This window comes from Giraffa tippelskirchi, chromosome 12, assembly GCF_054371585.1.
Source record: "Giraffa tippelskirchi isolate mGirTip1 chromosome 12, T2T-mGirTip1v1.2.pri, whole genome shotgun sequence".
In the NCBI taxonomy this organism is placed as follows: domain Eukaryota; kingdom Metazoa; phylum Chordata; class Mammalia; order Artiodactyla; family Giraffidae; genus Giraffa; species Giraffa tippelskirchi.
Window position 1 is genome coordinate 44712029 of NC_137286.1, and position 25968 is coordinate 44737996.

General features: G+C 43.2%; 2 protein-coding genes and 1 long non-coding RNA gene across 11 annotated transcripts in view; 2 read left to right on the plus strand and 1 right to left on the minus strand.

The window, feature by feature from the left end:
• The window catches only part of SEC11A (SEC11 homolog A, signal peptidase complex subunit), a 32015-nt gene extending 19829 nt beyond the window's left edge, over positions 1 to 12186 (plus strand). For 6 of the 8 annotated variants that reach the window (XM_081546948.1, XM_081546945.1, XM_081546949.1 and 3 more), the window contains 3 exons: positions 5374 to 5493; positions 11424 to 11481; positions 11664 to 12186. In XM_081546948.1, coding sequence (XP_081403074.1) covers positions 5374 to 5493; positions 11424 to 11481; positions 11664 to 11714 — 229 coding nt within the window. In that variant the 3' untranslated portion in view covers positions 11715 to 12186. The remainder of the gene's footprint in view (positions 1 to 5373; positions 5494 to 11423; positions 11482 to 11663) is intronic. The other 2 variants (XM_081546947.1, XM_081546950.1) reach the window with 2 other exon arrangements.
• Positions 552 to 25966, minus strand: LOC145528494 (uncharacterized). The gene is made up of 5 exons (XR_014070464.1): positions 25687 to 25966; positions 25308 to 25426; positions 7177 to 7242; positions 3821 to 4693; positions 552 to 2597 (listed from the first exon to the last, which is right to left on the minus strand). It is a non-coding gene; the product is annotated as an uncharacterized LOC145528494 (long non-coding RNA).
• On the plus strand, positions 19867 to 24984 carry NMB (neuromedin B). Of its 2 annotated transcripts, none has more exons than XM_081546955.1 (3): positions 19867 to 21856; positions 22485 to 22657; positions 24727 to 24984. In XM_081546955.1, the coding sequence occupies exons 1-3, from the start codon at positions 21460 to 21462 to the stop codon at positions 24760 to 24762; spliced, it is 606 nt and encodes a 201-aa protein (XP_081403081.1). In that variant the 5' UTR covers positions 19867 to 21459; the 3' UTR covers positions 24763 to 24984. The 2 variants fall into 2 exon arrangements, with proteins under 2 accessions (XP_081403081.1, XP_081403078.1); XM_081546952.1 differs by having other exon boundaries at positions 21615 to 21856; positions 24732 to 24984.
• Positions 25967 to 25968: the final 2 nt, after the last annotated feature.

A 25968-nucleotide genomic window follows, 5' to 3' on the forward strand; every position in this document is an offset into this window, starting at 1 on the left:
TGCAATTACATATCCTTACCCCGTCCCTTCTAAATCTGTAACATTCCTAGTTAGAAGGGAAGGAAGGAAAGAAATTGGAGGAAAGGGGAGTGTCCTGGAGAACATATTAGAGGGAGGTAAAGCAGTGGGAGTGACGTACGTTCTCAAGTATGAGGAAGCCCTAAATAAGTCCTGCTTCATTCTTAAACCGTCTCAAGTAGTTTATATTCTCCACTTAAAATAGAGGGAACTGTCACCTGTTGCTTTTTGAAGATCCTTGTAAACATTCTAGCTTAGAAGAGTTCTTTCTTCATTGATGAAATAAAGATCTGACCATTCTTTTTCTATACCTCAGTATATTGAGTGATTATAAAATTTTTTGAAAATATTTTTATTTATTTGGCCACACTGGGCCTTAGTTGTGGCACGTGGGATCTAGTTCCCTGACCAGAAATGGAACCCAGACCCCCTGCATTGGGAACACGGAGTCTTAGCCCCTGGACCACCAGGGAAGTCCCAAGATTATAATTTTTAAATGGCATTCTATTAGTGACTTGGAAGGAATAACTTAGTTTTTTTTTTTTTTTTTTAAGAATCGTGAAGGTTTACTCAGTACAGGTAGTGTTTTCCAAATTCTCAAAGTGTATTTGTGTTGTTTGTTCTCAGCACTGCCTTTTGTGAACAGATCAGGATCAACTGTCCCCCAGATTTATCAGAGAAAATCAGACCCTGCTTTGGGTAGAGCAGAAGTTGCACATTTTTATATGTGATCCTTTGAAATGGAGTTTTTTATTTTAAAAAAGTTATCTTGAGTGGGAGGGAGGTTCAAGAGAGAGGGGGCATATGTATACCCATGGCTGATTCATGTTGATATAAGGCAGAAACCAACACAATGTTATAAAGCAGTTATCCTCCAATTAAACATAAATAAATTTTTTAAAAAAAGAACTAAGGGCATAAAGCATGTGGAAACCCTTCTTGCTTAAGCAACTAAAGACAAAATCCTGAGGAATCAAATTAAAGAACTTAGAAATGCAAAAGTCATATGAAGATTAGGGATTATCATGGAATCTATAAAGAAAGGCTGCATTAAACATTGTGGAAATTATGTTTCAGAATTAAAGTTGAGAATTTAAAAAAAAAACACCAGAGATGTGCATGCAGGTAAGGTTATATATACTGTCAGTTCATTCAATTCAGTCACTCAGTTGTGTCCAACTCTTTGCGACCCCATCGACTGCAGTACGTCAGGCTTCCCTGTCTATCACCAACTCCTGGAGTTTGCTCAAACTCATGTCCATCGAGTCAGTGATGCCATCCAGCCATCTCATCCTTTGTTGTCCCCTTCTCCTCCTGCCTTCAATCTTTCCCAGCATCAGGGTCTTTTCCAATGAGTCAGTTCTTGGCATCAGGTGGCCAGATTATTGGAGTTTCAGCTTCAGCATCAGTCCTTCCAGTGAATATTCAGGACTGATTTCCTGTAGGATTGACTGGTTGGATCTCCTTGCAGTCCACGGGACTCCCAAGAGTCTTCTCTAACATTACAGTTCAAAAGCATCATTCTTCGGCACTCAGCTTTCTTTATAGTCCAACTCTCATACCCATACATGACTACTGGAAAAAACCATAGCTTTGACTAGGCAGACCTTTGTTGGCAAAGTAATGTCTCTGCTTTTTAATATGCTGTCTAGGTTGGTCATAGCTTTTTTTCCAAGGAACAAGGATCTTTTAATTTCATGGCTGCAGTCACCATCTGCAGTGATTTTGGAGCCCCCAAAAATAAAGTTTCTTATTATTTCCATTGTTTCCCATCTGTTTGCCACGAAGTGATGGGACCGGATGCCATGATCTTAGTTTTCTGAATGTTGAGTTTTAAGCCAACTTTTTCACTCTCCTCTTTCACTTCCATCAAGAGGCTCTTTAGTTCTTCACTTTCTGCCATAGGGGTGGTATCATCTGTGTATCTGAGGTTATTGATATTTCTCCTAGCAACCTTGATTCCAGCTTGGGCTTCATCCAGCCCAGCATTTCACATGATGTACTCTGCGTATAAGTTAAATAATCAGGGTGACAATATACAGTCTTAACATACTTCTTTCCCAATTTGGAACCAGTCTGTTGTTCCATGTCCACTTCTAACTGTTGCTTCTTGACCTGCATACAGATTTCTCAGAAGGCAGGTCAGGTGGTCTGGTATTCCCATCTCTTTCAGAATTTTCCACAGTTTGTTGTGATCCACACAGTCAAAGGCTTTGGTGTAGTCAATAAAGCAGAAGTAGATGTTTTTCTGAACTCTCTTGCTTTTTTGATGATCCAATGGATGTTGGCAGTTTGATCTTTGCTTCCTCTGCCTTTTCTAAATCCATCTTGATCATCTGGAAGTTCATGGTTCACGTACTGTTGAAGCCTGGCTTGGAGAATTTTGAGCATGACTTTGCTAGCATGTGAGATGAGTGCAATTGTGCGGTAGTTTGAACATTCTTTGGCCTTGCCTTTCTTTGGGATTGGAATGAAAACTGTGGCGATATGTACTGTGGCAAACAGCAAAAAATATCTTCCTTAAATCCTTCTCTTCCCTCACCTGTTTCTTGTCTTCCATTTTCTTCCAAAATGGATGCCTTAGGAAAGAGGAGAGAATGAAGTTGGTTTTTTAACTTAAAAGGTGGAAGGTAGCTATTAAATGTTACCAGTTGACTAAATTCTCTGGGATAGCTCTTTGTATTAGCCTGTGAGCAATTCTTTACACATTTTCCCCACTTATAAACTCTTTATCTTATTTTATAGCCTACTCTATTATGTATTTAGTAAGTTCAGCCTGTAGGTAGTATTATAATTTGATGATATTGAATACTGGCATGTGATAAAGAGTTTAGAAGAATTTGCCATGGTGGTAACTTAGTCCTTACTCTGCATTTTTGTGATGGTCTCTTGCAACTCACTATCCCCACCCCCCCCACACCTGTTTTCTTTTACCGTCTAGAATTTTTCAAACATTCTTTCACTTACTGAGTTGTCGGCTACAGGCTATTTTTCTCTGTATATATTTGCATTTTTTCTAATTGGAATTTCATTTTTAATGACACTGTTTGCACTTGAATGTTTTTAGTGTCTGCAACACCTCCAATTTAGTTCTATCTGCCGATGATTTAGTGTCTAGTGAGCCAGTTTCTGCCTTAGAATCTAAGTAGGTATTAGTCTGTAGGAGCTGAAGCTATTTTTCTTCTTTCTAGTCAAACTGTTAGCTCAAACTCATTTGAGTTAGTTTTAAGATAGTCTTTGTCAACTGTAAATTTCAATTAATTTTAAGATTACAAGAAGCCACATGGTTCTTTAGTATCATTATTATTATTTTTTAATTTATTTCATTTGTATGTGTGTGTGCTTAGTTGCTCAGTCGTGTCCGACTCTTTGTGACCCCATGGACTGCAGCCTGGCAAGCTCCTCTGTCCTTGAGGATCCTCCAGGCAAGGATACTACAGTGGATTGCCATGCCCTCCTCCAGGGGATCTTCCCAGCCAAGGAATCAAACCCAGGTCTCCTGCATTGCAGGCCGATTCTTTACCATCTGAGCCACCAGGGAAGCCTGGTTCTTTAGTATTATTAAACCAATAATTGTCTAATCAAGTAAGATGATGTTTATATAGACCCTGGCTTGTAAAAGTAGTGTATATTTGTTGGAGAAAAAACTTAAAACCCCATAGATAGCTGCTGTTCACACCTGGGTCTATCCTTTTAGACCTTGCTTAACATTTTTCTTTTTCAATTTTTCTTTTAATATGAGGATTTCTAGCATTCACAAAAGTAGACAAAACAGTATAATAAACTTCCATGTACCAATCACCTAGTTCCAATAAGCTATAGTTAGCAGCAATTCAGTCAGTTCTGTTGCTCAGTCATGTCCGACTCTTTGCGACCCCATGGACTGCAGCACGCCGGGCTTCCCGGAGTATCACCTGCAGCATCACCAACTCCCGGAGCCTACTCAAACTCATGTGCATCGTGTCAGTGATGCCATCCAGCCATCTCATCCTCTTTCATCCCCTTCTCCTTCTGCCTTCAATCTTTCCCAGCATCAGAGTCTTTTCCAGTGAGTTGGTTCTCTGTATCAGGTGGCCAAAGTATTGGAGTTTCAGCTTTAACATCAGTCCTTCCAGTGAATATTCAGGACTGATTTCCTGTAGGATTGACTGGTTGGATCTCCTTGCAGTACACGGGATTCTCAAGAGTCTTCTCCAACCCCACAGTTCAAGAGCATCAATTCTTCACTGCTCAGCTTTGTTTATAGTCCCAATTCTCACATCCATACATGACTACTGGAAAAACCATCACTTTGATTAGACGGACCTTTGTTGGTAAAGTAATGTCTTTGCTTTTTAATATGCTGTGTAGGTTGGTCATAGCTTTTCTTCCAAGGAGCAACTGTCTTTTAATTTCATGGCTGTAGTCACCATCTGCAGTGATTTTGGAGCCCAAAGAAATAAAGTCTCTCACTGTTTCCATTGTTTTCCCATCTATTTGCCATGAAGTATGGAACCAGATGCCATGATCTTAGTTTTCTGAATGTTAAGGCAACTTTTTCACTCTCCTCTTTCACTTCCATCAAGAGGCTCTTTAGTTCTTCACTTTCTGCCATTAGGGTGGTGTCATCTGCATATCTGAGGTTATTGATATTTCTCCCAACAATCTTGATTCCAGATAATTAGCATGCTTGCATCTAAAAAAATGAACAAACGTTTCTTTGTATTAAGTTTCTAATCTTGTTCACATTTCCAATTGTGTCTTAACTTTTTTCAGCAATTTGTTTGAATCCAGATTTAAAGGACGTCCTCAGTTGCATTTGGTTACTATAGCTTTATGTCTTTTTTATTTAATCTGTAAATTCCTTCTCCAACTTTCTTTGTTTCTTACAATTTATTGGTTAAAGAAACTGGGTCATTCTGCAATTCCCCATAGTCTTAATTTTGCAGATTATATCCTGTGGGATAGTTTAATGTTTTCCTTTGCTCTTGGTATTTCCAGAAAGTTGGTGGTTTGTGTTTATTTTATTATAAACATGAAAATATAAAAAATTATTCTGTACATGCTATTTTGTAATATTTTTTCACTTAATAAAATTTTTATGCTCTTCTAATGTCATTAAATGTTTTTGTATATCATTATCTTTAACACTTGTATGGATTTCAGCTCCTGTTAGCCTTTTAGCTTGTTTTCAGTTTTTTCCTGTTATAAACAACACAGTTGTGAACATCCTTTTGGCTAAATAATTATTTTGATATTGGGAATGATGATAAAATACCACAGCTCCATAGGAATTTTCAGTTATCACGAGCAAATTTTGTACTTTGAAATGGCATGAAGGTATTTGATGACTTGGGTTTCCCTTACTCTTTTAAGGCAAAATGGACATATCAAGTTTTTAACCAAAGGAGATAATAATGCGGTTGATGACCGAGGCCTCTATAAACAAGGACAACATTGGCTAGAGAAAAAAGATGTTGTGGGGAGAGCAAGGGGGTAAGTATAGAGGGGAGATTTATGACACATTGGCTATCTCAATTGTATTGGCTGATCATACACAATTGAATATAATGGTTTGGTCCTGTTTTGGTCAAATCACCTTGTGTCTTTTGAAAACATACGCTTCTTAAAACACATCTGTAACTTCAGGTTTACTGCTCCAGAGGGGAGAATGTGGACTGCTTAAAAAGAACAGAATATTAGTGATGAGGATGAATTGGAGTGACAATTTAAACAATTCATTTGTTTAAATCATAAATTCATTTATGAAACGTTTCTGTGCACCTCCCACATACTCTGATGTCTATTCTGTGCTAGGCTCTGGGGATCCAGAGTGATATTAATCCTGCTTCTTAAAACTCATGTTTTGTAAGTATTTACTGAGTCAGCAACTCAAAGTGTTCATCTAGATTAATTTCATCACGATAATGTATTCCATACTGTGTTATTTCTAGTTGTGAAATTACTGAGGTCAAATGAAATTTTAAAGTTATATTAAGCCTGTTTATTTCAGATTTTATCAGGAGAACAGATGAGTGGAGGACAGGAATTGTAAGTTATTGGTATGAGGAAGTATGGGATTATTACTACCTTCATGTTATTAATAGTATTAACAATAACTCACATTTACTAGGGCTTACTATGTGCCAGAGACTCATCCTAAGTGCTTTCTTGACACGAATTACCTCATTTTAACCTCAGAACAACCCTAATATTTCCATTCTACAGATGAGGAAACACGGATGTGTGAGGTTGCTTATCTAAGATGACACTGATACTAAAAGTGGCTGGCTGATTCCAGAACCCACTGTTTTAACCATCACCCCCAAATTACTGGTATAACACCTGAGATGGGCAGCCACTTGTTCTCACTATTTAGATGCCTGTGGTACTCTCATCCACTGTCAGGACACTGCTCCTTCTAACCTAGAACAGACGTGGTGGATTCAGTGGTCCCATGAGCCAACAGTGGAACTGATGAACCGTATTCCCGTAAAGAAATAAGTTCAAGCTGTTAAGTAAAAGTTACAGTGTAAGAGATGTTCAGTTTGGGGCTAAAGACAATGGGTCAGAAAAAGCACCCCTGTGTTTTGTTTCAGCAGAACTGGGTTGTGTGTAAGCCAAGGGAACTCGATTTCCTAGGATAGAGCCAAACATACTTTCGTAATTCAAATTAGATACATCAGGGCTTCAGAGAAGGCATAGTCCCTATTTCCCTCTGTTCCCAAGGTGCTGCTAATATCACCTTCTTTGAGTCTTTTTGCTTTTCCTTTAATTGCAAATGTACAGATTCTTGTAGAAACACAAGGAAATAACAGACATCAAAAAGCAAAGTCCCTTCTCTCCTTTTCACTCCCTCCAAAAATGTTTAATTTTTTGGTTCATGTTCTTTTAATCTTTATGTGAAGATGCAGATCTTAAAATGTAAGTGTGTATACAGACATAAACACATGTTGTGTATGGGGAAAGAATGGTCACGCTGCTTATAACCTTTTTTATCCCCCAATATTACTAGTATCTACAGATCAAAAGACTTGTTTCCATATCATCATTTTCAAAGTTGTATGCTACTCCACTATGTGGAAAGACCACATTTTTATTTAGCCAACCTCCTATTTGTTGCATGCCTTCAATTGTTTCTTTTTTTTAAGTTGTGAACAATGTTAAAGAGGAACATACCTGTTACATGTCTCAGTGCCTCTGCCCACTGCTTTTTTCACAGTAAATTTGTAGAAGTGGAGTGACCTGGTGAAACATGAGCATATTTTAAGGCTTTTGACAAGTTTTGCTGTACAGTTTTATTTATACTCCTACTGGTATGACAGTGTCCCTTTATCTAGATCTTGATTCTCAGGTGTTGCATGCTGCTCTGTCTGCTCACTCTGGCCCCGTTTGGGGTAAAAAAAAATGCATCATCCGGTGAAAAGGTAGAGAAACCAGGCTTTCTTTTTCTCAAGTAGCTTGTCATTCTGAATAATTTTTATTTTTAATCCCTAACTGTATACAGTATCATTTCTAAAATCATAACGTTGAAAGTTATAGACCTTTTTCTTGCTCTTAATAAAAAAATGTTATAGTCTGGAACTCTGAATGAAATAACCCTCCCTGAGGTGTAAGCGCCTGGGATGTGAGCAGCAGGAGCACAGCCTTAAGTGCACAAATCCGCTTTCTGTTGGTCCTGTCACCACTTAACCCTGACACATAATGGGGCACATCGCCTCCTTTTGTGGAAATTGTGTTTATAAAATGCTAAACTACGTTTCAGTCAGACTGTACCCAAACCTTGGAATTATTTTTTTTTTTCTCAAACAGCTGCACACTGAAGCCTAAGGCACTAAATAAAAACAAGTTTAAAACATTTTTTATTGAGCTATAATTCATATATATTGGGATATAAAATTTACCCTTTTAAAGTGTACAGTACAGTGGGTCTTATTATATTCAGAAAGTTGTAAAACCATCACCACTATTTAATTCCAGAACATTTCCACACCCCAAAAAGAAAACTGGGCATTCATTTGCAGTCACTCTTTGTCCGCTTTTCCTTGCAGCCCCTGGCAGCCACTCATCTACTTTCTGTCTCTATGAATTGCCTGTTCTGGACATGCTGTATAAACAGAATCTTATAATATATGTTTGTTTGTTTTTAAATATGTGGTCTTTTATGTCTGGCTTCTTTCACCTAGCATAACGTTTTCAAGGTTCATTCATGTTGTAGCATATAATAAAACAATTTTAGAAAGTGAAACTAATACTGAACCTACTAAGAATAGGGGTGATTCTTTCTAACTTCAGGTAGTTGAAAAACACAAGAGAAGCTGTTAGTCTCAGAAGAGTAGAAAGCAACAGGAGAAAAGGAGAAAGCCTGGCAGAAGATCAGGAAATAGAAAAATATTGACAATGATAAAGAGAATAAAAATAAAGGAAGGAACAGAGTAAGTGAGCTCTCTGTTGACTGAAATCAGGTTTATAGAGGAGGCTTTCAAAATGTACTTTTACTTAACTTTAAACAGATCATTCCAGAATGGAAACAGTGATCCTTCTTAAGTCAGCTACTAGGGTCCAGACTTCCCAGGCATAGACCTCTTTTGACATCTGACAGATTATTTTCACCCAAAACATCAGCACATGGTTCTTCCTGCTTCCTTCTGAGGCTTCTTTCATAGCAGCACCTTTGATACTGAGAACTCCTGGGAATATGTATTTACCTATACTCTGCCTTCTAGATGTTAACCTGCCACTGTCTGGTGTTGAAGATGGCTTTGTGAGTGGCATTTTTTTTTTTTAACTTATTTTAAACATCCGCTTATTATCAACTCTGCTTCAGCAGAGTTTATCTGAGTTCAGTAGGAAAAAAGTGCAAATGATTTGAATTTAAGATGACTGATGATAGCAACTCTTTATCTGTCCATAGAGGGAATCAGTGGTACAGATAACGAAATTTTCATTTGACTTTGGATTCCCTGTCGTATTCTGGCAACCTTATATTTTGCTTCTGTTACTCTTAAAGATCAGGTTGCTTCTATTTCACTTATGATAAGCAAGGTAAAACCACCTTTAGGGGAAAAAAATATTTCCACCGATAACCTATAAGCAGACTGGGTAATCATTATGGTTCTTTGAGCATAGATATCATTGCATGGAGGTGACAGTGAAAGTCTCTACCCATGAGAATGGTTGCTAATTGCTCATCAGGCCAGAATTAGCAGCCTCATAATTGTTTTCATGGAAGTCACAGATGCTTTTATAACTTTTAATCTTCATTTTACTGAAAGGCATTTGCCTTTATATTCTTAAATTAGATGATTTTCCTTCTGAAAGACTGGAAACTGTTGCTTATATGAGATGTTATAAATGAGACAAAAGAAATAGAGTTGTTGCATTAAAAATAAAAAATATGTGTATTAAAAATATAGAAAACCTTTATCTACCCTCCTAGGGCTTTAGCAAGGCCATTTTGTAGTGACCGTTCAGTTCTTAGAGGTCCCAGGGGTCGAAACTAAAGCATGGGCCCTAAAAGAGGAAGTTGTTGTCACTACACACCTGTTGCATACATCTCACTGGCTAAAGCTGTGTTTCTAGTACTTAAATGTGCAGAACTGTCATTTGGGCCCAACCTTCCGGAGGTATACTGACTCAGTAAACCTGGGAAGATAGAGCATCATAACAAGCTGTCCAAGTGATTCTCACAACAGAGGTGTGTAGGTTTTAAGAAACATCAACTTACAGGAATGGGACTTTGGGGAGGAGGAGAGATGGGTCTGGATAGTACTGCCAGAAGGGAGAAGGGTAGGATGGGGGTGGGGACAGGAAACAGGAAGTAAGAGGAGTTCTCAAAAGGAAGTAAAATGCACCCCAGACAAAACTTCTGTTTTTCAAGACTGCCTGAGCCTTTGATGCTGGAGGTGTTATATAGGAGGTCATTTCTGTTTGTGTACCTTTGGTGTGTGCATCGGTTGTGAGTGCCCAGAATAAAAATATCTGAGATACTTTGAAGTAGGCAAAGATCAGCCTCCCTTCTCTAGGACAAGCTCTGGGATGGTATCACCCAGTCCACTCTGGAATCCAACAGGAGCAAAGGAAGAAAAAGAAAGTTGTACATTTCTAACAGCTGTTTCCTCCCACATCTGTCCCCTGAATTTTTATGTTGAGGAGTCTTTTGTTTTGAGGGGAAAATTGAAGTCCTGGGAGGAGATGAGGTTCCCCAGGGAAAGAGAAAAGATGAGGCCAGGACATCCCAACCTTCAGTCTGGCAGTCTTTGCTGGAAGCCTACTGTGTGCCCTGTATATCATGTTTGGCCTTGAAGATACAGTGGGGAGCAGATTGGCACTGTTTTTGCCCCTGGAGAGCTTAGAGTCTAGTAGGGAAGACAGATACTGTCCAGCTAGTTAGGCAACTAATTCTGTAATTAAACTCATGATGAAGATTTCTGAGAAAATATATGAGGTGCTATGAGATTATTTAATAACGTGGTTTTTACCTAGTTTGAGGGCACAAACTTTAGGGATGACAGGGAAGCAAGAACTAGTGAAAAATAAAAAAACAGGTGTTGCAGCCAAGAGGTAGGTGGAGGTGAAGGAAGAGACTGGTGTGTTAACGGAACCCAAGGAGAAAGGTTTCATGGGCAGGTTTCTGGTCATCAAAAGTCAAATGCTGCAGAGATGAAAAGGAAGACGGGAGCTGAGACGGGTCTTCTGCAGACAGTGAAAGTGAAAGTTGCTCAGTTGTGTCCTACTCTTTGTGACCCATGGACTATACAGTGGGTATACTGTATACCCACTGGAATGGAGTGGGTAGCCGTATTCTTTCCCTTCTCCAGGGGATCTTCCCAACCCAGGGATCGAACCTAGGTCTCCTGCATTGCAGGCAGATTCTTTACCAACTGAGCTACTGGGGGTTTAGACTACTCCAAAAGAAGTTTCAGGATTAAGAGAGCCCAAGCCAGATTACACATGGTTATAAAAGGAGAGAGTGGTGAAATCTTAAGTACTATAATAGAGCTGTTATACTCACTTTTGGGACACTTAACATGAAGTACCTTGTAAAGTTCTGGCTATGTTTGCCTGGTCTCCCCAGCTAGACTGACAGCTTTCCCAAGGTTATAATAACAAGCCCAGCCCCTGACACTGAATAAGCATGTGGCATTAGGGTCACCAACTAGAGGTCAGAAACCTCAGATCTGGTACTGGTTCTACCATGTACCTTGGGCATGAGCAACTGTTTCCTCATCTATAAAATGGTGATATCGCTAACTTCCCTATCACATGGGCTGTTGAAAGAGTCTAATAGAACAGTATATACAAGTGGACTTTGTCAGCCGAAAATCAGTATTCAATGAAAGATAGAACTGAGAATGTTCCGTAAATGATAATAGCTACTTAGAAAGTTCTGTGATCCTTAATCTCTTGTTTGTTTGTTTGTTTAGATTTGTTCCTTATATTGGGATTGTGACGATCCTCATGAATGACTATCCTAAATTTAAGGTAAGATCCGATACTTTGCGTTTCATGAGTTTTGGAAACTATTAAATGGATTACAGTTAAAAGATGAAAAGCCAGTTGGATGATTTAGTGATTTATCATGGTCCCACAGGCCAGTTAATTAACTGAGGCTTTGTGAACTTTTCCAAGCTTCTCTGACTTGTGCTTCTGTGTTTATTTTCTAGTACGCTGTGCTCTTTTTGCTGGGTTTATTTGTGCTGGTCCATCGTGAGTAAGAAGTCTGCCTTGCTGTTCCTGGAAGATGTTGTACTTCTTGTTACTGAATGTTTGGAGTAGATGCCGATCTGTGGTTGGTGGAATGGAGAACATATGTTGGCGCTTCTTGGTAGCACTGGTTTGCATTAGTTTATGTTTCCACGCCAGAGTCCGTGTGGGCGGGTGTGTGTGCACCACCACGTGCACTCGAGGAGACTTTCAGTCACAGATTTTCATATGTTGTCACTATCACACTTCGCATTTTTGTACATCAGTGAATTTTTTATATTAAAAGGTTGAGCCAAAGCCCCCAGTGTTTGTATTTTGAAGCCAAGCTTCACTTATAAAGTGCCTACAGAATTCTGTAAATGAAAATACAGCTCTGCCCGAGTTTGAAACTGCCATTCCTCCTTCTAATGGGAATGGCATATACTGAGGTGGTCGTAGTCTTAACTTTTCAAAATTTTAAATAAAAGACTTTGCATATCGAAACCCCTTATCCCTGACTTGTGTTTGTCGGGAAAGCATTTGAAATTTGCTTTCCTGTGCTGGTTCTTAGCGCCCCTTGGGGAGGTAAAGGCTTTGATGGGAACAGTTCTTCAGCCAAGAAGGTTATCCTAATGCTGACAATTGGTTTTTGTCTGCTTGTTTTTGTTTTTGTGAAGCAGAAGTAGGATCTCTTAGTCATAAAATTGACTCTTCACGAGGGTGTGGCTCAGATGTATATTAGCCCAGCTGGTTGCTGAGAGTTTCAGTAACTCTCACTTTCCTGTAGACTTGTAACCTTTTCTGCACTTGAGAGTTCTCAGCCCTTTCTACAGGGTGGCAGTGAGTTTTAGCATCTGGGGGAGGCATGAGAAAGGTGCTGGAGGGCAAGCGTGCTGCTTGTTTTCTTTAGACTCATAATTTGCCTGAATCTGTTCTCCTAAGTGCCTGGCTTTACTTTTCTCTAATGCAGACTTAACAGAAGGCAAGGTTTAAAGTGATAAAAGCAAAGCCCAGTTGTGTTTTCTTTTTTTTAATACTGAGACAGTAAACGAAGTAGGGAGTATGTGGTAACTGGTGTGTTTTAAGCACAAAAGACTCTTAATCTTTCTGTTCTCTCTTGTGTTAGTGTGAAATCTCAATACTTTGCAAAATAGTGGGCTAAATGAATGGTTTCTATGATTTGTTCAACTGAGATGGAAATCAGCCCATACTTTAATTCGAATGGAATGAAAACAGGGACATTAATCTTCTGAAACCCTCTCCTGTAGAGAACAGCCATCCTAAATCCATTCTTTAGGCTTTAGCCTTCAAACTTTGCATACAGACTCCTAAAGATATCAACAGAGTATGAAACTTGGCAAATTACTGCTAACAGGAGCTTCTTTGAATCTGTCTTTGAGGCTTACATAGTATTTCTATTTTCTCATGAGCCAAGGAGAGTGCTGAAATGTACCCCCACCGCCATCCCACCTCCACATGTGGTAGAAAATTGCTGCTTACTTCATTTTTCCTTCCTGATAACCTAAAGATGGTGGGGTTAACTGTTGAGCCAGTAGTAACTGGCTGTTTTTGTAGCAGCCTGTCTGAGACTTCTCTGGGGAGATGTCGTGTGTTCTGCTGGCAAAGGTTGGGATCTCAAACTTCCTTGTGATCCTAGCTCACCAGAGTGTAAACATGCTTGTACTTGTATTCTCCGTGATCCAGGTTCCTCCTCCTTTAACACTTACTGGGAGGGGAGTTTTTATATTTTCCTCACTTGCTTATTTTCATACCCAGTCTTGTAAAATTACTGTTTTTCCTCCTTTACTGGATGCCGTAGTTTGAAGCAACAGCTAAATTTCTCTGAAAAGTAATCAGATCATTTAAAAATATTTGACTCACTCTAGTAGCCAAAAATAAAAAAAAACATTATTTGTGGGATGAGGCACCGTGTTCCCAGGTTTTATATTTTAGGCTAAAACATAAGACTTAAAACTGGGAGATTTTATTAGTAAACATAATGTGGTTTTTTTGTTTCTTTGGTCACACCACAAGGAATATGGGATCCTAGTTCCTTGAACAGGGATCACACCCGTGCCCCATGCATTGGAAGTGCGGAGTCTTAACCACTGGTCCGCCAGGGAAATCTCAGTAGATATATTTTTAAAAGCTCTTTGGAAATGTAAGAAATGCCAGAGATGCTTGATTTGTTATTTTAAGGGAAGTATAAGCTCTTTGAGATTTTACAGGGCTAGTGGGAAGTTAGGTGGATTTAACCATTGTGAGTGAAGAGAATCGAAGAGGAATTGAGAAAACTTCAGATGACAACATGATAATGGGATTATCTGTTGGCTGTGATTCATCCACTCTCATTAGTCTCCACGAGTTATCTCCAAGTGCCTGTCCTCAGTTCAGGTCCTGTTTCTATCTGTTCCCGTAGGACACTTCCAGTCGATTGTCCTGTCTTTAAACCGAAGCTTATGGCAATTCGTGCAAACTTCCCCTTCACATTTCAACTTCTCTTTGAAGGCATATTTACCTAGATTTGTCATTTTCTCATCGTATTTAGTCATTTAAAAGCCAACATTTACCTATGTCATCCCATTCTCATTGCTATCCCTTGATTCCAGAAACATAACTCATGACTGTTGCTCGCATAACTTTACATCCAGTTTTCCTATAACATGCTGGTCTGTGCCTATTTTAGATCATTTCCACCTGTTAGTTCATTTTCGTACCCCTTTTACCTTTAGGAAGTATCTCTTTTTAGACCACAGATTTTGTATTTACCCTCATATTCCCTACGTGTGAAGTTCAGACTTTGAATTGTGCTGACATAAAGCATCCTTGTGCTGTACCACCATGTTTTCACTTATTTTATACTCTCATTTCTGCTTATCCGAGTGTCACTTTTTTCACAAAGTAATTATTCCTTCTCTGTCATTCAATGTTTGCAGCCTTATACTATTTGTGTATCTTGGTGGCTGTGGACTCAAGTTCCCCTGTCAGATTGTAAGTTCCTCCGCTGCAGGAGCCCTGTTTTATAGACACTGTGCTCTGTTTTCCCAGTAGCATCCGGCAGCATATACTAAGTGTTCAGTGTAATCATGCATTGGAACCAGAAGCAGTAACTAAGGGTAGCATCACTGTTGTGCTGTTATTCTGGATCAGAGCATATGAATCATTAAAGTGATTTGTGTTTGCCTGATATTTAGTGAGTACATTATCTTGGTCTTGCCAAATTTAAATCTAAAAACTTTATCTCCCAACGGTTCTATTTAAAATGACATGTTCCCTTTCTAGAATATTTTATGTTAATCCTGTTTTCTGCATTTTGTTTGTGTGTTCTTGGTCTCTCTTCCTGTGTTCTCTTTCTCAGTGGGAGAAGTATTGGCTTTTGTCAGTTTTCTTAGGGAGTCACATGCTTCTCAAAGAACCTAGGCTTGGAATAAAGGCTCTGTTATCCCTGACTGTATTTCTTGGTCATTTGCATAAGGATGTTACCAAGTGCTAATAACCCCTCAGGTGTGGGAGCTCCCCCTGGTTCTGAAGGTACCTTTCTTATGACATTTATCACTCTATTGAGCTTCAGAAATTCTACCTGGCTGAATGGATTGTCCACCTTCCTCAGGATGCTCCTCAGTTTGTTGTTCAGTTGCTAAGTCATGTCCTACTCTTTACAACCCCCTGGACTGCAGCATGCCAGGCTTCCCTGTCCTTCACAATCTCTCAGAGTTTGCTCAGACTCAGGTCCGTTGAGTCAGTGATGCCATCCAACCATCTCATTATCTCTTATCCCTTTCTCCTCCTGCCTTCAATCTTTCCGAGCATCAGGATCTTTTCCAGTGAGTTGGCCCTTCACATCAGTTGGCCAAAGTATTGGAGCTTCAGCTTCAGCATCAATCCTTCCAGTGAACAGTCAGGACCGATCTCCTTTGGGATGGACTGGTTGGATCTCCTTGCAGTCCAAGGGACTCTCAAGAGTCTTCTCCAACACCACAGTTAGAAAACATCAATTCTTCGGTGCTCAGCTAGTCCAGCACTCATGTCCATACATGACTACTGGAAAAACCATAGCTTTGACTATACGGACCTTTGTCAGCTCCTCAGGCTGTTTCCTGGCTAGGCATGTCTCTGTCCCTATTCTCCTTTATTATAACCACAAGTAATACCAGAGAAGTTTCAGAAATAACAAATTTAACCCTTCACACGTAATTACGGTGAATCTGGATGTAGAAAGAATTCTGTGTAACCAAAATGTGTTAGGAACTAGAATATGCAGAGGTTATCAGAAACAGCAAGGACATTGCCTTCTAGGTCCTGTAGCATCCCAGGCCCTCAGGGTTTTTCTGACCTCAGCTCTTAGCAGGCCCCAGGTTCTCATACCTTTGACTTTGGTCTCACTGTATAGACATCCAGTCTTTGTTTATGCTGGGTCGCCCTGCCTGGAGTGCCTGCTCACTTCTCTACTTACTAAAAGCTTTCTCATTCAGGAGACATTTATTGAGCATCTACTCTGTGCCAGCTTTGGGGCCAGGCCCTGGGGAGACAAAGATGAGTGAGGCAAGGTCCCTCCTCTGCCAGGAACTCAGTGCCTTAATTGGGGCAATGTGTAAACAGATCTTTCCACGTAGGATCGTAAGTGCAACCTTAAGAGATGCACAGGGAGCTCAAAGAGGGGTGTTTTTAATTCTCCACCAAGCTCTCAGGTATACAGTGCTTCCTTCTTGGTGCTGTCTCCTCAGTACTTTGTTCACTGTCCTCAGAGTGGTTTGTCTTATGTATGTCCAGCTCTCCAACTAGCTCCTTGAAGGCATGAAAACAAGGCCAGCCTGTAATTCATTCTTGTATATCCCCTAGTGCCTGTCACAGTGTTTTTCACATTTTAGATTTATTTGTACCCTCTTTTGTTCCAGAAAGGATTTGGAACAAAGTGGCTCATAAAGATACTTCCAGTACTATGTGATATGATATAAAACAGTTGAAGAATTTGGGGTTGAAATAAGCGTGGGAGGAGAAAGGATAAAATGGGAGGTGAGGTTAGTACCTACAAGACATGTCAGAAGATCCTGCTGTCTGCTGGAGGAGATCCATCGCTTTGGTTCTCAGCTCCTTAGGGGCTAATGTGAAGAGGGAAAGAATCATTTCTATGGTTCATGGAATGGATATAAAGTGGGAATTTTTTTTAAAACTTGTGATGACACTCAGAGGTCTAGAAACTTCTGAGACCTCACTGCAAGGACACTGTGTAGCATTATGCAATAATCTCTATATTAATTAGCCTAATGATTTTCATAGAGCTGTTCCTGAGAATGTTCAGGTATAGTTTGGCCCTTTCTGCAGAAAGCCACCTCGCAAAAAATCAGCTACCCATCTAATCAGCCAGGAATCTTCCTTCAGTTAGTTTTCCTGTAAAGCAGTTTTCCTTAATCTTTAAAAACTCGTGGTGTTTTTTTTTTGATCACATCATGTGGCATGCAGGATCTTCCTGATCAGGGATCAAACCCGTACCCCCTGCACTGGAAGTGCAGAGTTTTAACCACTAGACCACCAGGGAAGTCCTTATAAACTCATGGTCTTTTTTAAGAAACAAAAATTTCATACTTCTTCTCCATTCTGATAAACCTCTTTTCACGTCTGTTACATCCAGACTCTTATCCTTACCAGCCAAGAACATGTTATCTTGCTTCTTCTTAAGTTTGTATTATAAAAACAGTAGTTACTCATCTCTCATATACAGTTATATTCAATGCAACTTTCAAATTATAGATCCTTGTTCTATTAATTTTAGGAGTTTCTGGAATGCCACCTATTCTCCATCAAGAATCATTTCTGTAAAACCCTTACTTTAACTGACTGGTTTATTTAGATTGCTAAGCTGGTTCTAACCCAGGTCTTCTGCACTGCAGGCGGATTCTTTACCATTTGAGCCAAATTTGGTATCGTTTCAAGCTGGTTTCCAGCTTTAATTCAAGGAATCTAGTTAAAATAATTTGTACTCAGGACTTTAGGCAGGCAAGTAAGGAAATCTGCTCGCATGATGCTTTGATGAGAGTTGTCAGCTTGACAACTTATTTAAGCAAGAAGAGAAAATGCCGTATAGAACATGTTTCTTGGAATTGGTCAAAAGTTGAGGTAGGTACTCTAGCATTTGTTTATCAAACAAGTCATGATGTAATAGGCATTTTGCAGACTGTTGTATCAACACCATAGCTTCACCCGCTACCCAGGGAGGCTTTTTCCCCTGTAATGGGCTTCAGATGTAAGGCAGGCTTTGCTTTTCCTAGGATCCAGCTAATAATAGTGAGTACTCCGAATTCTCCAGTGCCCGGCCAAGTGCTTTTGAATTTATAACAGATTTTTTTTTTTTTCCTCCTTTAGTCCTCAAAATAAACTCCATTTTACAAAAGAGAGAAACTGGATGTAAAGAGATTTGCCCAGGATCTCCAGACCTGTGGGTGGCAGAGCCAGAACTTGAATTCTGGTTATGTTTATCAGGCCACAATGTCATAACCCAGTTATCCTGCCTTTATAAACTCTCATGAGATTCATTTATCTGGAATAAACCCCACAATCACAAGGCCCTTGGGTGTTCTTTCATAGAAGCCCTAGGTCATTCTTCCATGGATTTCCTCAGTAAATCTCCTAGAAATAGTGAGATTCTCCGGTAAACTTCCAAGCATTTAAACCTCTTTGGAGTTAAAAGAGTATTTATTTCAGTTACTGCAATGCCCCGTGAAGTACATGTTACACCCAAATCATCTTATGAACACGGGGCCTGGGGCTTCTCACTAGGTTAGGGTTGTCGTAATCTTCCCAAGCATCTGTGCCATTTAGCCGAGCAGCAGCTGCTTAGCTTTCTTACCCATTCTTGGCATCCTCATCACTTTCTCATTAGATGTATCTTCTCTATTGTGTTTTTGAATATTGTCTTGAAAAATTTTTGTATTTTGGCAATTTCAGTTCCTGAATTAGTTCCTTATTAATGGTTAATATTTTGATATCCTAGCTAGTTCTGTGTATTTCCTCTGACTTTGTGAAATTGTATCAAATATCCCTGACACTTTTTCTTCCTCTCTTAAAGATTATGCATTTCTCCTGATTCTACAGCCCCTTGCCCATTCTGAACCTAAAGAGCAGGACCTAAGATGTCCCAAGATGTTTCTTTTTCTCTCCACAACCCATGCATATGGGATCTGTGCTCAGAGATTTGCCAGGAGAATGATTTTACACCATCTTATTCTGAGCATCTCTATGTTTGTCCCCCTTCCTTTTTCTCTAGGCTCATTTATGTCTCATTTAAATTTCTGCTTTTTATTTTCTCTTTTGTCCTCTGTACCTTTCATGTGTTTGAAGTCCACACTCAGGTTTTCTCCATTTGTTTAGCTTCTCTGCAACTAACTTGCGTTTACTTAAGTTAACTCATCTATAAAATGGACATAGTACTAGCCTTTACTGCATCAAAATAGTGTTGGTGAACAAAGGAGTATGCATGTAAGTGCTTTGGAAAACAATAACAAAAAAAGATTTGGCTGTGAAAAGATGTTATTTGTAATTGATTCTAATTTAATGAAACATAGCAATCAATAATATATATGTTCTTTATTTTAAACAATCTTTGATTAAAAGCATGATGCAGTTTAAATATTTCGTTGGTGTTGGTTATCAGAGGATTTGCCATTTATCTTTCACTCCTTATTCATCTTTTGGGTGTCCTTTGAATCTTCTCTGCATTGTCTGAAATCTCTGAGGGTCAAGAGTGAGCTCTGAAGAGCTTCCCCTGGCAGTTCCATATGATTCACAGTCCATGTGATTCACTGTCTGTCTTCCCCCAGGGAGAGAGGACTTAGGAACAGGCAGTGTGTAGTTGAGGTCCTCACTTTAAATTCAGCCCAGCACTACTCCCTGAGGGATCTGATGTGGAAGCGCTGTCTTAGGCAAGCCCCCTCTCTGCTGTGCCTAACACTGCACATTCCTAGGACAGTGGTTTATAGCTGGCTGTGGAGCTGCTGCCCTGCTTCTTTCTCCAGTGTCCTTGGAGGTCCTTCTTTTCCTGTGCTTACTTGACAGATGAAATAATCCCCAGGGGCATTTGGGATCATTCTCGAAGGTGTGGTTGGAGCTGTGAACACAGGCTATGTTAGAGGAAGTTTCCCTAACTATAAGTGAACCTGTCAGAGCAGAACCAAGGTGCCAGGGTCACCTGCAGAAGAGAGGTGAAACTCAGTCAGTCAGTGCCTGCTCCCTGCCCCCTTGAGAAATCCACACCAACCTGCTCTTTAACAGGATGGTATAGCGGGAGTGGGCGTGGCTCAGAGAAAGCAGCATCGGTTCCTGATGACTGGGGGCCTGAAGGAGTGCTCCTGAACAGACCTGAAGTCTGATTCCAGCGTGACGTCTGGGCAAGTTTCCAGTCTGAGCCTGTTTGCAGCTATAAAATGAGTAGAGATAAACCTGCCAAATAAGATTCCTTCAAGCATCTAAGTGAGGCAGCACTGAGTACCACTTCCTAACTTCTATGACTGAGGACCAGAGAAGATAGGATGGGTGTGTGATGGATGCAGAGGGAGGGGGTCAAAAAGGGAAAGATTATAATGGGAAGGTGATGAGAGCTATATCTGTACACCATGGCTTAAGCAGTGACAAGAATACAGAGAGGTGTAAATGCCAGGGTGGGAGATGAGAAGCAGGAAGAGTGGGAAGAAAGCCTGGGCCAGAAACGGAGTGTCCTTGTCCTGCCTGCTTTCTGGGAGCTCAGCATGACAATCAGCTTCTTGTACACACTTCCCCTTTTAAGATGGTGATCCACAGAGCCTTGCTGAGCTAGATATGGCAAGAGTAATAATAGCAGGTACCATTATTGAGCCAGTCTGGGGAGTAGGTTCTCTCACAGCCACGCTGTGCAGTGTTTCTGAGAAGAGCCCAGAGCCCAGAGCCCAGGGGTTGGTCGGTATCCTGCGCCTCCCTCATTGACTCCTTTTGTACTCTGTCTCTCCAATGAGATAGTCAGCTGCGGTGGGAGCAGATTGTTATCTTTTGTCTTCTCTCCTTTCCTTGGTATGGTGCTCTGAACGTTGGTGTTTGGTAAACATTTAAGCAAAAATAAATGTATTACTCTGGAGCACAGAGTCTTCTGTTCATTAAATGTTGCCACTGACCTGAAAGTTCTTTCTAAGACAAGCCTGGAAGGCTCCTTGAGAGGAGAGTGCTGACTTTGAGAGTCCTGTAGGACTGCTGCTTCCTGCCACAAAATAATTGGGCTAAAAACTGGTAAGATTATTAAAAATAGGGCAGCGGGGTTATTCCCATTTGACAGTTGAAGAAGGTGAGGGTCAAAGAGATCACACAGCTTGTATATAGATTCCGGATCCAGGGCTCCTTTCACTCCCCTGACCCAAAGATCTGCCTCCTGGCCGCCTGAGAAGCCAGGCTCTCACCATTTGAGGTGAGGTCCATCGTTTCTGCACTCCCATCCGGAGCATGTGCTGTGATTTCTGCTTTACCTGCTGAGTGCTGGCTGGGAGAGAGAGGGCAGAAAGATAGCTGGGTGAGCAGGTCAGATGCTCCAGGAGAGAGTGGCCGATTGGCAAGCTCCTCTGGTGCCCGGCACTTTGCTGGGCACTGTAACGTCTATTGTAAACCACGAAGGAGGCGTCCTTGCTCCCTTTTCTACCTTAAGAGAGGCTCCGAGGTGAAGAAGCCGGCCGTTGGGAGCGGTGAGGAGGGCCAGGGGAGCCGGCTTTGCCCCCATCCTCAGCTTGAAGCTGGTAGGCTTGGGCCGGACACCCTGAGGAAGCCATGCCCACGTCGGGGCAGGAGTTTGGGCGTGGGGGCGGTGAAAGCGGTCCCCGACCCTGGCCCTGGCCGACTTGCGAGTCCGAGAGGGCGGGGCCGGGGCGGCTGCGAGCGCGCCGGGGGCGGGCTCCTCGGGGCAGGCTCCGCCCCCAGCGGCGCGGGTTTAAAAGGAGGGAAGGCACGCGCCGGGGACTGGAGCCACCGCCAAGTGCACCTGAACCGAGGCGTCGCCCGCGTCCAGCCATGACCCTGCGGGCTGGGGGTGCTCGGCTGCTTGGCGGCCTCTTGCTCTTCGCTCTGCTCGTGGCCGGCGCCGCCCCGCTCGGCTGGGATCTCCCGGAGACCCGCAGCCGGGCCAGCAAGATCCGAGTGCACCCGCGGGGCAACCTCTGGGCCACCGGTGAGTCTTCGGGGTTCTGGCAAGCGCTCCCTGCCCCTCCCACCTTAATTCTCTGGCCTCTCCTCAACAAGTACACTAGTATCCAGGCTAGTGGGGACCCTGGAACTCATCTAGTAAGATGGGGGAACTTGAGACCCAGACCCAATGACTTGGTTAAAATCATTCACTCAGCCGGTTTAAAGCAGAGCTGAGGCTGGATCCTAGATCTACCTGCCAGCCTGTGCCTCTTCCCTTAAACAAGACTGCACTGAATCTTCCAACCTCTAGTGTGTCTTCTCTCTGCACCTCCACCTTCTAGACACCTCTTGTCCTCACTTCTTTCTCTGCTGTTTCCCGTCCCTCTTCTAAGCAGACAACACAACTGGCAGAGTTTCTTCCTGGCCCTTGGGGCCTCCCACCACCCCTTCCAGCTGTGCCATCCCCTCCACCCACCTCTACCCTGCTCCGGAAAAGCTGAGGTGCAGGCTTTGCCACCACCGGGGGTTCTTTGTGGTTTCTGGTGACCAGGAGGAGGAAGGCTGTGTATCTTCCTGCCAGGAGAACTGAGAAGTGGGAGAGATGGGGACTGGCTCACTGGGATAGCGTCCTTGCTCCCTGACTTCCCTGTGCCTTGGCACCTCCTTTCTAGGTCACTTCATGGGCAAGAAGAGCCTGGAGCCCCTCAACCCATCCCTACTGGGGACAGCTCCCCACACCTCCCTGAGGGACCAGACACCGCAGCTGAGTCATCATCTGCTCAGGGTCCTCCTGCAAAAGAAAGCTCTGGGCATGAGCCTCAGTGGCCCAGCACCTCACACCCAGGTGAGCCAGGAGAACTCAGCCAGGGCTCCCCTTGGATCCCACATTGGGCTTAGGGTGTGAGAGCCCAGCCAGGGCAGGAGAGGCCCAGGAAAGCCAGGGATTCTAGGCTCTCCCTGTGATCCAGAGCTCAAAGGGGTAAGATTCCAAAGAAAAGGAGCTGACTGTCTCAGCAAACCCCGAGGAACAAAAAAGTAGGGGAAGACGTTCCTCCTCACCCACTGCCCAGTCTAAAGGTGCAGCCTGGACTTATCCAGCTTCTTCCAGTAGGACCTTCCCCCCCCCCACCCCCGGTCTACACAGACTTGCCCCACCCCCATTGTCCACCTTTGTTGTGCCCTGTATGTGCCTTTTGGGACCCTGGGGCCCAGGGTAAGGATGAAAAGAGTGAGGCAGCAGCCAGGACCGAGTCTGGACCTTGTTCACTTTGACCAGTGCTCTTCCCAGTTTCTCATCTGCCTCAGTGACCACTGGCAGGGTTTCTCAACCCCAGCACTCTGCTCTTCTGGGCTGGACAGTCCTACGTTGTGGGGGCTGTACTGTGCACTGTAGGAAGTTTAGCAGCCTCCCTTGTCTTTATCCACTAGAGTAGCCTCCCTCTCCGGCCAGTTATGACAGTCGACAATGCCCCCAGACACTGCCAGAGGTCCCCTGGTGAGGGGTCATGGGAGGGAGCCAAAATCACCCTTGATTGTAAACCACTGACCTATAGGATTTGGGGGGGAGCTTCCAGGTGGTGCTAGTGGTAAAGAACCTGCCTGCCAATGCTGGAGATGTAAGAAATGCAAGTTCGAAGGTCCCCTGGAGGAGGGCAGGGGACCTGGGTGAGGAAGGTCCCCTGAAGGAGGGCATGGCAATCCACTCCAGTATTCTTGCCTGGAAAATCCCATGGACAGAGGAGCCTGGCGGGCTACAGTCCATGGGGTCCCAGAGAGTCAGATACAACTGACGTGATTGAGCATGCATGCACGTAGGGTTCAAGGCCTCAGAGATGGAGCCAAGCCAGCCTTAGTCTCCAGCCTGGCATAGGGGCAGCTCATCCATTCTCTGCTCCCAGCGCCTCCCCATCCCACACACCATCCCTGGTACTTTGTTGCTCTGTGAAGAAGGCAGTAAGTTATAGTAGAATGTGGACTCTGGTGACAGCATGCTGGGCTCATAATCCAGCTACTTGGTAGCTGTGGGACCTTAGAAATGTCATTTGGCCTCTCTAAGCCTCATCTTCCTCATCCCTAAAATGGGAATAATAGTGTCCCTCTTCCCTTAAATGAGACCATTTATGTCACATGCTGAGCGTGATGCCTAATGCATAGAAAACACTTAGTAAACAGAAGCTGTTACCAGTCTGTGAGCTCCCTGGCAGTACCAGTGGCTGACTTAACCACGTGTCTCCCACTGTGCCTAGCATATAGTGTGTACATTTTGAAAGAAGGGAGGGGCATTCCCTAGAGAAAGTTCATCCCCAGCCCCAGTCAACCTTGACCCTCCTGATGCACAGAACCACCAGCCTGGTACTCCTCTGGCAGTCCAGTGGTTAAGACTCTTTGCTTCCACTGCAGGGGACACGGGTTTGATCCCTGGTTGGGGAGCTAAGACCTCACATGCCGCGCGGCCCCTAAAGACCTCAGGTGTAAGGGCTAAGTACTCAGGCTGGCTAGGTCTGAAGGAAGACGATGGCCCCTCTGGGTCCACTGGTCTTGAAGGCCTGAAACCTGAAGACCAACTGGAGACTCTCAGAGGAAGCAGTACCTAGCCCTGGGGGGGTGGGACTTCAGAAGTGAGGTGTAGGGCAGAGCTGGAGGTCAGGGAGTCAAAACACTGTCTGACCAGGGCCAGGCCTGGTGCTTGGACTTTATTTCTAGGATATCCATTGACTGTCATGACCACTCTGTGAGGTTGAGAAAACCACTGCTCTGACCTCTCCCAGGCCCTTCAGGGAGAAAGGTACTGGGTGGGGTGGGGAGGCTGCCCCTGCTGACCTCTGTGGGTGCCCAGCACTTAGGAATGGCAGGATGCCCCTATCATTTGCCCCACCCCCACCTGGGCCAACTCCTCTGTGTGTTCCCCTTCAGCACAGGAGGCTGCTGGTGCAAACACTGCAGAAGTGATGCTATTAATCAGGAAGACACGACGACATGGCTGAGATTGTGCCCACCAGGGAAGGTGCTGTATGGGACCCATCTGGAAGTAAATCATGGGCTCACATCTCTGTCACTCCATTACCATGATTTCTGGTTGGGCTGCCAGGAATATTGCCAATGCAGATGCAAATGATGTCCCTGCCGTATTTCTTGCTTCCCTGTTGAAGTTGTGAATAAAACCCTGCTCTTTACGTAGATTGTCTGGTCCTCTCCTTCTACCTGTGCTGGAGGGGATGGGAGGGAAAGGAGACTGGAAGACCTGATGTTCACTGAGATGGGGCTGGCCCCAAAGAGCCCAGAATACTCCGTGGCACCAGCCTGGCACTGATTCTGGGCTTCTGCTCATCCACTCATTCGCAAGCAGGTACTCTCTCAGTGCCTGCTGGGATGCTAGGTCCTCCACCCGCCGCTTTTCTACTCTCGCCGCTGCCACCTACTGGCAGAGACAAGTCTCTCCTGTTTCCCCCCTGTAAAAGGGAACTGCCTACACTACACCGGCGGTCTTTGCTTACCTGATTTCATCTTCTCGCCAAGGTCTGAGGGGAGTGCCCAGCGCTTACAAAGGAGAGAGCTGAGCTGGGATCCAGACCCCAGGGTCCCCTTACTCTCTTCTCTGGCCTTGTGGGACTGCCTGTTAGCAAATAAACATACAAGACACTCCGTTATAGTCGAATTTCAGATAAACTGGATAATATTTTCGTATAAAAAGATATCCTAAATGTTGCGTGGACATAACTTTTTTTTTGGCTGCGCTTTGGCACGCGGGATCTTAGTTCCCCGACCAGGAATCAAACCCTTGCCCCCTGCATTGGGAGCACGAAGTCAATCAGTGCACTGCCAAGAAGTCCTTGCATGGACATACTTAAACGAAAAAACTACTCGCTGTTTTACCTAATATTCGAATTTAACAGGGCTTATTTTATCGGGCCTTTTCCTCTGATCTGCAAATACACGCTCATAAAACCAGCGTGTATTTGGTCCCTCAGGCCCCGTCTGGAACTGACATCCTGGGAATCCTTGACTTGACGTCATTTTTCCAGGAGTTTATCCGGAGAACCCCAGACCGAGCCCGGTAAAGGAACGGCAGGTCTGCGCCTGCGCTAGGGCACCTCTGGGCCCCGCCCCCAGGTCAAAGCAGACCGCGCCCACTCCTCGCGAGAAAGCCGCGCCTGC

Excerpts from the sequence above, each read along its gene's own strand:
- NMB (XM_081546955.1), top strand. The coding sequence starts at position 21,460 with ATGCCCACGTCGGGGCAGGAGTTTGGGCGTGGGGGCGGTGAAAGCGGT. Across the intron at positions 21,857-22,484 it reads GGGCAACCTCTGGGCCACCG|GTCACTTCATGGGCAAGAAG; the intron begins GTGAGTCTTCGG and ends CCTCCTTTCTAG. Across the intron at positions 22,658-24,726 it reads GCCCAGCACCTCACACCCAG|CACAGGAGGCTGCTGGTGCA; the intron begins GTGAGCCAGGAG and ends GTTCCCCTTCAG.